The 13,091-nt window shown below is 44.3% G+C and overlaps 1 protein-coding gene across 1 annotated transcript; it reads left to right on the forward strand.

Moving 5' to 3' along the window:
- Positions 1-1,437: 1,437 nt before the first annotated feature.
- CSF3 (colony stimulating factor 3) lies at positions 1,438-9,573 on the forward strand. The gene is made up of 5 exons (XM_066631023.1): positions 1,438-1,453; positions 4,013-4,176; positions 5,681-5,785; positions 7,023-7,169; positions 7,864-9,573. Exons 1-5 carry the CDS (start codon positions 1,438-1,440, stop codon positions 8,023-8,025), a joined length of 594 nt encoding a protein of 197 aa, XP_066487120.1. The 3' UTR covers positions 8,026-9,573.
- The last annotated feature ends 3,518 nt before the right edge of the window (positions 9,574-13,091 follow it).

The following is a 13,091-nucleotide window of genomic DNA, read 5'->3' on the forward strand; positions in this document are numbered from 1 at the left end:
TACAGATGAGATGATCGAGGGCATGAGAAGCCCAAAGCAATGCAGCCTGAGTTCATTCACTCATCTTTGTAAAAACCTTGTAAAGTTAGGGCAACTGAACACAGTACACTGAAAATGCTTTTGATGGTCACACAGTTTGTCTATATAGGTGACTGTTGCTCATGCAAGACAGAAAGTGTTAAACTTTCCATCTGGAAAACAAATATACTTTTTAACCAATGCAGGAAATCCCAACTGTCAATAGAAGCACCATACCTGAAGTAAGTTCCATTGAACAAATGGGGCTACCTTGAAGCGGACGAAGTACGACTAGCTAACTGAGCCACTAGTCAAAATTTTATTATTTGTTAAAAGTGCACATGATGAAATTTTCTATAACATTGTACATCCTGCCCTTCTCATGAGTCTCAGGAGACATATTACAGTGTATTTTTTAAAAATACTATCAATCAATGCAGCCAATCACAGCATATTAGGAAGTCATACCAAACCAGAGTCCAAATCCCAAAACCGACCCAAATAAATTTTTCCAGTAAATCAGAACTGAGCCCTAACCTCAAATCTCTGGGTCTTGGTTTTCAACCTGAACCCTAAACACAAAATGTGGTGAGAGGTTCAAAAATCACCCTACACTTTGCTTGCAACAACACCTTTAATGTTATATTTGCCGGGTTTTTGATCTCTTTGTATGTATTTTGTTTGTAAAAACTTTTTAACTTTTTTTTAAAAAAGCTGTTTCTAAAAATATTTTTCTCTTGTCATTAGCAGCCATTGCATCCATTTTATATACAGCAAGTGAAAAAAAGTGATGTATTTGGTCAGAAATTTATCTCAATGGCTTCAAAGTGACTGAACTGGTGCCTGAACCATATTTTGAAAGTTCACATCTGAGCCAGAACTCAGTGGAAAAGTTTTTTCTTAAATGCATTGATGAACTAGTACTTGTTACTGTTAAATGGTTTAACATTAAAATGTTATTGGTTTGACTCCCCAGTTACACTCAGAATGAAAATCCTGAAGTCCAGCGTTGGAAAGACAGTTGTCACATACTGAACCTGGTGGCCCAATAAGCTAATCCATGTTGGGTTTGGTGCGGTGCCCCCATCACTTGAGTTTTTCTTCAGAAATTGCCTTCGTGTGAGTGAAATGCAAAGAAAGCAGTTCAAAAGAGATGGGGGCAGGATACCAACCTCTCCAGAAAAACTGATTTCCTCCTGCCTCCCCCCTTCTCAATCAGCAATAATTGTCAAGCCTCTAATTACATCAGGGAAATTCCAGAAGCTGCCCTATAACTACCCCTAATGGCTGAGGAAACCTGTCACAGTAGCAGCTGGACTGCAGCAGAGACGTCTCTCTCCTGTGCACCGTACAAGCATCCAGAGGGGGTGAAACCCTTCAGGGGGAGGAGCTCCAGAGACCTAAAAGGCTTGCAAGAGAATGAGATCAGCACGCAGTAAGTACAATAGAACTCTGGTCAGTTTCCTCTCTAGCCGCGATCGCTGCCGCAGCTGCCACCTGGGCTTGACGGAGCGCTGGTAAGTTTCAGGTAGACTTGACTTGGCTGTGGAGGCTCTACCTATTTGTGGAAAACTTGCGAGTGGATTTCTTGAATAGTTAACAAGAATATTCATATTAATTATTCTTAATAGTTAAAATATAACGTCTGGCAGTGGAAAGATTTCCTTCCCCCTCCTGAAAGGGAAAGATTTCCCTTTCCCCCTCCCCTTTACTTGAGCTGTGGGGGTTAAACAGGGAGATTTGGGTCTGCCTCCCCCCACCAATAAAAAAACTGAACTTAATAATGGCCAAGATGGGGCAGCTGTTCCTCGTTAAGCAGGTTTAGATTTAGATCTCTTGCAGCTGATGTTAAGGAAAAGGCTCTTTAAAAGTTGCTCGTTCGCCCAGTGTGCAATGGTTAGATGCAAGGCGCTAGTCCCTGCTAACTAACAGCCCAATCCACACTTTCCTGGGAGTAAGTCCTATTGATTCTAATGGGACTTGCTTATGAGTAGACATGCATAGGATTGGGTTGTGAGGGAGTAAGTCCAGGCTTGGCAAACCTTCTTTATTCCGGGCACCCAGAGAGAGAAAGATGCTTCATCGCTTTTTGTTTGTTGTCTGCCTTTTCTTGGCAGCAGCCCGGTAAGGTAGGTTCTTGCTTAGAACGACTAAGGCAAAAAGCGACCTAGAGTAAAAATTAAACTTTGGAACCTCCTGCCACACGACGACGCCAAGTTCGGAGGTGTGTCTCGTTCGTTCTCGGTGCCTGAAGTGCTTCTCCCTTTGGACCAGGGAGGCAAAGTGGGGTGTGTAACTGTGCAATCCAAGGTATGTCTACTCGGAAATCAGTTCCACTCATGTCAATGGGAATTACTCCCAGGTAATTGGGTATGAGCTTGCAGGCTTAGAGCCCAATCCTGTGCATTTCTACTCAAGACGTAAGTCCCATGATAGTCGAGGGGACTTGCTCCCAGGGAAGTGTGGATGGGATTGTAGCTTTAGCCTCTTCCTAAGGCCACCCAGTTAGGCTGTAACACGCAGTTGTGTGTGTGTGTGTGCTTTCCCCACCTTGAATCAAGAACAATAGCAGCAGGCTGAGAGAGTTTAAGTGGAGGGTAGGAAGGTGCCCCCTCCCCCTTGTTCACTTCCCCCTTAATCCCCCTCCCCACTTCTACTGATCATGAGATTCTGACTTGTCTCTCAATGCAGTTCTAACCATTGCACAATCACTGTGTGATTTTTTTTTTTAATGGTGCGTAAAGATTTATTTTAATCAGAGATTTTTGTTTTCCTGCATCTTCTTTCTCTGTAAGTTGGGAGTTGGTTAACCAAGACCTCCATAACAGTGAGCAAAGAGGCTATAAATTCTTGTGTGTGGGGGGGGGGGTCTTGAAAACCTTTGATGCACTTGCTCCATCTGAGGTTGAAATCTGGGATAAAACATACAATTGGGAGGGTTGTTCTTCCTTCCCCCCCTCCCCCAACACAGGTGTGACAGTGTGGAGATCTGTGCCTAGGCACAAAGGAACTACAAATCAGGAAGTGGGTATGGGTTCAGTGAGCTGTAAGAAGACTCCCCTGAGGCACTGAACCTCTTCATCCTCCTATGTTTGCCTAATAGGAACATTAAATACTAGGTAAGCAGCAGAGAGGGCTATAAGCAACCTATTATCACCAGCCCATTTTGAAACAAAAAAGTTCACAAAGCTGTTTACATAGCAGAACAAAAGGAAGGGGGAAATAGTTCCCTGTCCCCAAAGGGCTTACAATCACTAGAGGAGGGAGACCCCAGCAAACACCCCAACAGCTATGGTAGGATAAAGGGGACCAGTTCTTCCCTTTGCATTTACTATGAAAGTCACCACTTTAAGTGCCTCTCTGTCCCGTTGATCTTATTTCTGAAGAAACAAGTACAGGATTGTACTGCTAGTGTTGTCCACCTGGCGCTTTCCTCAGTGGTGTCTCTTCTCACCAGCTGAGATGAGCTGACCTTTGGTGAGTTTGAGGTGCCATCTTGGGAAGGAGTCTGGGAGATCTGGTCTGGCAGAAGGAGAGACAATGGCAGTAGGAAATAATTGTGCTCAAGGCCATTGAAACAAATAATGCAAAGGCTCTGGTTTAATGTCAAGTAAGCTTGTCAGACCCCCAAGAAAAACTGTGCAGGATCAGACCAAAGGTTTATGTAGTCCAGCATCCTGTTTCCTACCAGCCACCTCTGGGACGCCCATAAGCAAGAGAGCAAGACACACCCCTCTTCTGTTGCTCCCCCTGCAATGCTTGAACTAGAAGCTGTTGTGATAGCCATTGATAGAACTGTCCTCCATGAATGTGTGCATGAGAACTTTCAGTGCACCGCACTCCACGTGAATTGGTTCCTGCTGGATATTCCAGTTTGGTTCCAACAAAACTTCAGTAAGGCAGGGCCTGATATCTGTGGATAGAGCAGGTGTTAAAATAAACAAATCCCCCTCCCATTAATGCCCTTCTATTTTATCTTCCTCTCCCTTCCCAGGTGGTATTCTTTCCCTGATCAGCTCTGCATTGTGGTGGGTTATATGCTCAGCTGCCCCCCTGATGGAGTTTTCTGGAGACCCTGGATTCCAGCAATTCCTCCGGAAAAACGAGGAGTTTGCCCTCAAGATAAACAGCGATGTTGTTGCAATGAAGGACCGTATGGTGAGTTGCATGCCTACCACATTTCTCCACCTTTAAAGTCTGCCTCCTCCAAAGAGGCACTGCAGATCCCAGAAAGACAAACTGGCCAGCCCAATATACTGGCCAGTTTTGGCTTGCATAAGCTTGGAGCCCAATCTGGACATGCTACCTGCCTACGTTTTACTTTGCAAAATATTCTGCAAAAATCTGACCTCTTAAATCGCACACTGGCTGAGAAAGTTGTGTGCTGGCCAGGACTGTAGGAGCAGTGTGCACTCTACGCCACAAGCCTTGGCAAACTTGAGATGATAAAACTATTTTCTTCCCTTATTGGACTCCAGTTTTGGGATAAACAAAATAGTTGGCAAGCCATTCTGATATGGGACTAGTTTTTCAAGCATTTCCTGTAAATCACAACTCGCCCTTCAAGGACACTTAACCCCATACGGAGCAGAGCTTTCCCTTTCTCCTATTCTTAGCACTGTGAACTCTGTCCCAGTGTAGGGCCCTCCTCTCTAATCTTCACCAATGTGGTGGTCTCACCTTTCCCAGGATTTGCAAACTGGTGCCAACCTGGAAAGGTCACCAAGTGACAATAGGAGAGAATAAACGTTTGCAGAACGAAATTGGCAAAAGGTGTGCTATTGTCCTTGGCTCTCCTCTTGAGAGCAAGTTCGAGCAGATTTGACAAACAAAAATAAAGTACATTTTCTGCATTGGTCTTATTCCAAACTTCCTTAGAAGAAAAAACACTAACGTATACCAATACTTGGCTACTTGTTTATACCTTTTAAACAAGGTGCAAACTTTCCCCTGGACAGCCTTTAAATGAGGATGTGTGAACCTGAGACATTCTTCTCTGTCTTGGCCAGCCAAATCCTGTGCCAAGGCAAACTAGATTTTGCAACCTATAGTTGCTGTGCAAACTAAAGAAATCTACATAATTCTGCAGCTATTCGGCATGTCTTCTGCTTGGCGATAGACCTGTAGCATAAACATTTCCCCCAAGATCCCTTTAATGCAGTCCTTTACTGGTGTGCCCCAAGGGGCTCTTCATAGCAGATCTGTCACTTAACTTGGATTCTGTTGCAGTTCTATAGGGCAGTAATACAAAAGGGATTCGATTCACAGGTGAGTTCTGTTAACAGAAAATGCAAACATGTCTTCTGCTTGACCAGTAAGTAGCCACACAGGGGTAGAAGTAGGTAGCATCATGTAGTATAACTAAAGGTGTTGGTGGTTCTACTTGGAAATAAGCTGATTGTGTTCAGTAAGACTTGGGCTGTAATCCTACCTTACTCACTAGAAACATATCACCAGTGCCTTAACTCTGAATTGTATAAAGTGCCCATCCAGTATCTTGTATGCTAATTGGGATGGGAAGGAAGGGTTCTTCCATACTCCAGTGGTAGGAAGAAAATGATGTCTGAGCATCATACCTCTATTATGGTACTGTCTCAACAACCTCTCTCTCTCTCTCTCTCTCTCTCTCTCTCTCCCTGCTCCACTCTGTGCTGGCCCTTAGCGTGAAGAATTTAAGTTGGGCAATGATAGTGAGCTGCAACTGTTGCGGGAGATCCTAGCCATCCAACAAGTAACTCTCAATTGCCACAGCAGCCTCTGCAATGTGGTAAGTAACCACCATCCATTTCAGACCCTAAAGTTGTATTTTTTTCCCCTACCCCGCCCGCCTCCCCGGAAGTTCCAGAGCAGGCAGAAAAGAGCAGGAGTGGAGCCTGGGCAGGCCAAACTGAAGCAGTTGCCTCAGACAGCAGATCGGGGGGGGGGGGGAGCCCATCTGTCTGTCTCCACTGCGGCGGCTCCTCCTTCCACTCTCTGAACTGGAAAGGGATGAGGGACAGAGAGGAAGAGGAAATTTCAAGAGGGATGAGAATGCTGAGCTTGAACACTAGAGAGTAGAAGGAGCAGAGGCTGGCATGTCATCAGGTTGGTGGGGGAAGCATTTGGCATGCTGCCTCACACATAAGAGGTCTTGGGCCAGTAGTGAGTGGTGTAGCACCAGTTTAAGCCAGCACCTGCATTCCCCAAGGCAACAGCAGACTTCCCCCACCACCACCACCACTATTTCTTGCCATATCCAGCCACCTGGAGGAACTCTCAGCTCTTCCACCCTAGTTTCCACTGCCATCAGGATATGACCTGCATTCCAAGTTCAAAGAACATCAACTGGCCATTGTCAACCATTAAGCAAGGGTCTTTGAGTTCAAGAAGCTACATAAAAACCTATAGAAACGAGGCTGTTCCCATGTGAGGTAGAGATATTCTCTTCTGCACATATAGAGTATTCCTGTTTGACTCAAATGCTCAGCACTTGCTTTTTGATCAATGACTCTCCTACAGTAAAACTTGCATGGGGGGAGGGAATAGCCACAGCTCTTGTTGTGCTTCTCCCTTGCCACACTGTGCTAGCTACAACATCTTCCTGAGCACCCAGGCTGGTTGCCGGAAATACTCCTCTGAGTGGTGGGGGAAGTTAGAGAGTCCTGGTCACAGAATGGCAGGAAAAGACTGCACTAACTTTGCAGTCCTGACTTGGCACTTTTGAGAGGTAAGCAAGGTAAAGTGGAAAAGCATTGGGTGAAGTAGATTAGATATGTTCAAGCTCATCAGTTTGGTCCAGGAAACAACAGGCAGCTGAATTTGCATTTTCCCCCTTGGTCTTATTGCAAGAGGTGGGGGGAATGTGGCTTTAAGCAACTTATACAAGTGTGTCTATATGACCCCTGGATGTACAACAGTAGACCTGCAATGTTTGGCTGACAGTCTGGGTGATGTAATCTCTCAACCTTCTTTGGATCTAGCTCAAAGCTTTAACCCCTTCCTTTGCCCCCATCTTGTTCTTGCAGGAAGACTGTTTCAACCAGATTTGGACAGGGCTCCAAACCTACAAGAGCTATCTCATCCGGGTTGCCGAAGTCCTTCCCTCTTATGCTAACCAAGTGACTTCTCTTCAGCTGGATGTCTCCAACCTGTCTGCCAACATTCAACAACAAGTAAGAAGAGCAGATCATCTACTACTTGCTCAAATTAAGCTGGGGCTGGGAAGCAGTGGTGTTGCTGGGGGGGGGTGCAGGCCACAGTGGGTGATGTGCACAGGGTGGGTGACACCTCTACTGGCCAAAACTTTTTAAATCGTGGTGTTTTCAAATGACATTTATATATCATTCGATGTGTATTTTCAAGCAGCCTGTAATGGAACAAACCACATTGAAATCTCTACTCTATCAAAAGTTAGAGCCAAAAAAACCCAGAAGGGGTGGGGCAATGGAGCTTCATCATGCCCACCACTCAAGGCATTGCACAATCCACTGCAAGGGAGGAGGAGACTATGACCCATAGATGGAACCTATAAACTTGGTTCACCCTCCTATACTACTTGCACCAAGATCTAGACTTAAAAAAAATGAAAATATTTGTACCCTGTCCTTCCAAGGTAATTGATTAACTAAGAACAATACAGTACAGAATATTGGAATAAAACAAAGTCAAAATATTGTTTGGGGAGCAAAAAAAGGATTCAGACTTCTAGGCCAAATGTGTGGTGAAAAGAGGTGGCAGGTGACTGGTTAGATCTTTCCTGAAGGCTGAAAATCAAGCTGGCTTCTCCCAAGTGTGTTTTGACTGTGGCATTCAAACCTCTTGGCCTCTGGTTGCTAATTTGTGTCCTCTTTCCTCTCCCCTCTGCAGATGGAAGAAAGTGGGTTACCCACTGTCTCCTACCCCCAGGCAGAAACCAAGGTCCTTCCCAACTTGGAAAGTCAAAAACAGATTGGAAGCTATATCATCCTAAACTATTTCAAGGGATTCCTGGAAATGACTATTCGGGCACTGAGGCACTGTGGCGCATAGATGAAATAAGAGAGAGCATGGAAGACTCTGCAAAGGATCTAAATCTGTATTCCCTTTAAATTGAAGGGAATGGGTTGTTTTTTTTCTGACTGGACTGTTCTCTTGACCTATAGAAATGGGACTTCCAATGCCACTTTCTATCTTGGGGGGGGGGAGAAAAACGTGATGACCCTTGTTACTGAACCAATGTTTTTTATAACTTATTTTTATAGCAAAAAGTCGGTACTCAAAATCTTACTCCAATTTGTGGCCTGAGGTGCCACAATCAAGCACGCCAAATTCACCAACCACTCTTAAAGCACAGAACAAAGCTTCCTACCCTTGGGATGTCTTAAACTCTGACCTCTTCAGAGGCTGCTGCGTGCAACCAGTGCTTACAATGGAATGTTGACTTTAGAACCTTAGGCCAAAAAAAGCCATTGGCCAACTATTGACACAGCAGCTATCAAGATGTCAAGTGTTTAAAAGTGGTTCATCTCAACCATTTTGAAAGGTCATCTTGAGCTTTGCAAAATGATGAAATTTGGGGTGAAACTTCTGGGAATTGTGGTGGAAACCTGACACTAGCATGGGGGAAAACTTTCACCTATTCTTCCCTGCCAACTTCCTACTAAAATACCCCTGTGGTTGGTTCCTTTTTAGAACAAAAGACTTAAGATTATTTATTTTTTTCTATTTATGCTTCAATAATGTGTTGGATCTTAATTCTAAAAGAATGGTTGTGTAGGGTATTTATTACCTATTTAATATTTATATCACTGCTGTGGGGTTAACTGTATGGAGCAACATTTAGTATCAGTGGCTACAGAGAACTTTGGGGCTTTTGCAAGTCCTGGGGGTGCAAAATATCACACTCATGGCCTTACTGGAGTCTACATGTTGAGATGCAAACCATGTTGGCTACTGTTTAATATTTAAACATACTGCTGACACTGCATCAAATTGTAGAGTAGTGAGAATGTGGGGCATATTGGGTGGGCACTGTAGTGCACCTTTATGGACCATTAGTACAAACAGACCTCTCTAGGGTATTTTGGAATGGGGTCAGTAAAGGAGACCTCTGCAATTGCTGCCATTTTTTTAGCAGTGAGCACTAATCAACAGATCTCTAGCCACATATGCCCATCTAGCTATTGGAGATCCTGACATGTGTAGCCCGAGCCTCCATTGGTTCCTTTCCACAAGATAATCCCTGAGCAGATTATAAAATATACAGCATTTAAATTATTTTGTTACAGTTTAAATTTTTTAACATATTTTTAAAGTAACTTATATGAGAGTCAGTGGAAGGGATTGTCACTCCCGAATTGGCCTTTTCAGCCACACTAGACACTGTTCCAGAACCACCATTCGGAGCGCGATACCATAGTCTTTCGAGACTGAAGGTTGCCAACAGCACAGGGATGCCATGGCTGGATTATTGGATGGGGATCCATCAAGCTTCAAATATTATTCTGCCATGGAAATTGCTGGGTGACCTTGGGCCTGTCACAGTGTCTTTTGGCCTGCTGTACCTCACAAGGGTGTTGTGAGGGGAAGACTGTCTGTATGTATGCCACCCTGCTTATTGGAGGAAAAGCAAGATGGAAATGCAATAAAGTGTTTGAATCATTTAAAAAAAAAAACTGTTGCTGATTTTGTACAGAATTGTTTTACTCTGTTAAATTTATCTTAGCATTTTGCTGGAAAAGGAATGCTTTGTGGATTTCAGTCCATCACATTTGCATGACACAAGGCTCAGTTACACATTCTCCCGTTACAAAACATGTACAACTGTTTGCTGGAATGCTTTTGCATGTAATATTGTAAAATACAACTGAGCAAATATTCAGAGATTTCTGAAACTGCACTCGCCAGTGCCTGCAATATCAAGTGTTGAATATCATACTTTAATGGTAGAAACTAAATTTGTTGTTGATGGGAGTTTTAACTTGTTGATAAAACTCCCATGGATATGTTGAAGTGGGAATGAGAGCAAGCTAAGTACTGGAAGACTCAATTAGGAATGGTGTCATAACTCCTTCTTCCAACTCACTTATAATCACTATGTAAAAACTGTTGAACTACTAACAGCCAGCTACTTTCCTCTTCCTACAATACAGGGACAATATGACCTGTTCTCTGTAAGAAAAGGTTGTGGGATGATGGGGGGGGGGTGCAACAAATTAGAGAAACAATGCCTTGTATACTTGAATTTAAATGATACTATATACACTATTATTTAGCAGCCACAATTTATGGCATCAATTGTGTTGGTGGTATCATGCAAAAAGGAGCTTAAGCTTATGTGGGACTCGTCTCGTCCCTCTAGGTTGCAATCCTATACACCTGGAATTCAAAAGGGCTCAGTACATATGAGTAGGATGACACGCTTATATTTACCATGGTAACAGGAGTTACTGCAGTAATTAAAAAGCTTTTATTGCAAAAACTAGATTTCTAGCATTTGGCAATAAATGGCCAATTTCAGTCGTGGAGTGGGTGAGGAAGGCTTTGGTAGGAGTTGAAACAGATGAGTGTGCTGATCTCATGCAAATATAAAAAGGAATAGGTGAGAACATCCCATTCAGTATTGGAATACTCATGGCAGGCCTGTAGCCAGGATTCTAGAGGTGCGGAGGAGACTATTTTTTCAAGGGGGGCAATGATGTCAGGTATCTAAACTGGTGGGCAAAATGAAAGGATAAGTATGGAGAAACATCAAATACCCGCAACTCCCCCAAATTTCATCAAGAGAAAATAATGTGGGGTTTTTTGTTGTTTTTTTAAAGATGCATTCATTAGCTGTAAAGCAATGTAACAATAATTGGAAGAGAATAAATGCATCTCTGCAGGCCATGTAAAATGTATTGCCTACATAGAAATAACATGCAACATATCCTTTCATTTACACACCAGTGCAATACACAGGCCTGCAACCCTCCCTTCATTTCCATCAACTTCTCTCAGTTTCCTTCTCTTTACTGGATGCTGTTGTAAAAGTAAAACATATCACTTTAAAACAAAAGTAAAACATACCACTGTGATGCAGGTAGTATTTACTTGTTTTGAAAGTGCCAATCTAGTGCCTATGCAACACCTATATAACGCCTAATCTAGCACCTATACAGCGCCTATCTAGCACCTACATAATGCCTGTATAGCACCTATTTAGCACCTATCTGACACCTGTATAGCGCCTATTTAACACCTATGCAACACCTATAGCACCTATATAGTGCCTATCTAACACCCATATAACATTGCTGATGCATTGATACATATTAAAATAAAATTTTATTTACATAAAAGCAAGAGGGAAGATATGCTAGTCAAATACAGTAACACCATTGGAACACTAGTTTTTTTTACAATATTCATTACTTTTAAAAAGCAAAGTACAGAAGATTTGAATTTACTGAATCTACCTAGTTGAGCTGAATTATCCCAGCTTTCTGAGTTGAATCTGCTTAGAACCAGGGGTGGATCCAGTGTCTGTATTTGGGAGGGGGCCATGAGCACTACCGTCAGAGCCCAGGTCAACCAGGCAGGTAGCTGGTAACCAATCTGGGCTTATCGCTTCTGTGGACATTTGCTGGGCAGGCAGACCTGGGTCTCGGCTCCCACCTGGACTTGGAGCCCAGGTCTACCTGCCTGGGTAGACCTGGGCTCCTGATTGAGCTTTATAGCCTATATAAGAAGAGCCCTGCTGAATCAGGCCAAAGGTCCATCCAGTCCAGCTTCCTGTATCTCACAGTGGCCAACCAAATGCTTCAGGGAGCACAAAGCAAGCCACAACCTGCATCCTGGTGTCTTCTCCTGCATCTGGCATTGAGGTAGCCTAAAATCAGAAGCTTGCACATACCTACCTATCATGACTTGTAACCTGTGATGGACTTTCCTCCAGAAACTTGCCCAATCCCCGCTTAAAGACATCTAAGCAAGTTGCCATCACCACTTCCTGTGGCAAAGAGTCCCACAGACTATTTACATGCTGGGTCAAGAAATATTTTCTTTTGTCCATCCTAACTCTCCCAACACTCAATTTTAGTGGCTGTCACCTGGTTCTGGTGTTATGCGAGAGGGAAAAGAACATCTCTCTAGCCATCCCTTGCATAATTTTATATGTCTCAATCATGTCCCCCCTCAGGCCTCTGTGGCTATTTGCCGGGTGGGTAGACCTGGGCTCCTGCCTGGACTTGGAACCCAGGTCTACCTATTTGGGTAGACCTGGTCTCCTGATTGAGCTTAAAGCCTCTGTGGCTGTTTGCTGGGTGGGTAAACCTGGGCTCCCATTCCAGCCAATCACCTTGACACCCGCCCAGTGGGTGTTCCCCTGACACCTGATTTTGCTCTCCATCCTGGCGGGCTCCCTTCCCTGCTGGCAGAACAGTTGGGGGGTATGCACCCATGGCCTCCCCTGGATCCACCCCTGCTTAGAACGTTTCCCACACTCAAGTTCTTGGTTCTCTTTAGCTCAAATGCTTTCCATGTTTTCTCCCACCTGAAAAAGGGTCTCCCCAGCCCCCAAGCAGCAGCCATTAATTTTAAAAGTATATCTGAAAGGCAAGAACCTGCCTCCATGATTTCCACAAATAGAAACATCTCTCCCTTTCCCCCCACAGCAGTACCATTATAGTAGTTAGCATGTTCCACAGTAGAAGAAATAGCACCCTCCCTTCAACCAGCCAGTACAAGGAGAAATCTCTCCCAACCTTCTTGTAGCTGCTCTTGATCAGCCCTGCTCTCCATGTGCTCTGGATGGGGGTAGGGTGACCAGAGGTCACAACTTCCAAGGAGCCCCCCCCAGGACCCTGTTCTACACACATGCACTCTCCTTCTCCTCCACAATCCCTGCCAGAAGCACCTTCCTGTGCACAAAAAATGTTGCAAAAAGGGCTTCAAATCACCCCCAACTGACACCAGATTAGATAGAGGACAGGTTTGGAAACAATGCTGGGGGGGGGGCAAAGCCCCCCCGGCCCCTCTCTAGCTACGGCTCTGACTCATGGTATAACCTAGGGGTGTCCAAACATTTTGGCAGGAGGGCCACATCATCTCTCTGACACTCTGTTGGGGACTGGGGG

Source organism: Tiliqua scincoides, chromosome 5 (genome assembly GCF_035046505.1).
Source record: "Tiliqua scincoides isolate rTilSci1 chromosome 5, rTilSci1.hap2, whole genome shotgun sequence".
In the NCBI taxonomy this organism is placed as follows: domain Eukaryota; kingdom Metazoa; phylum Chordata; class Lepidosauria; order Squamata; family Scincidae; genus Tiliqua; species Tiliqua scincoides.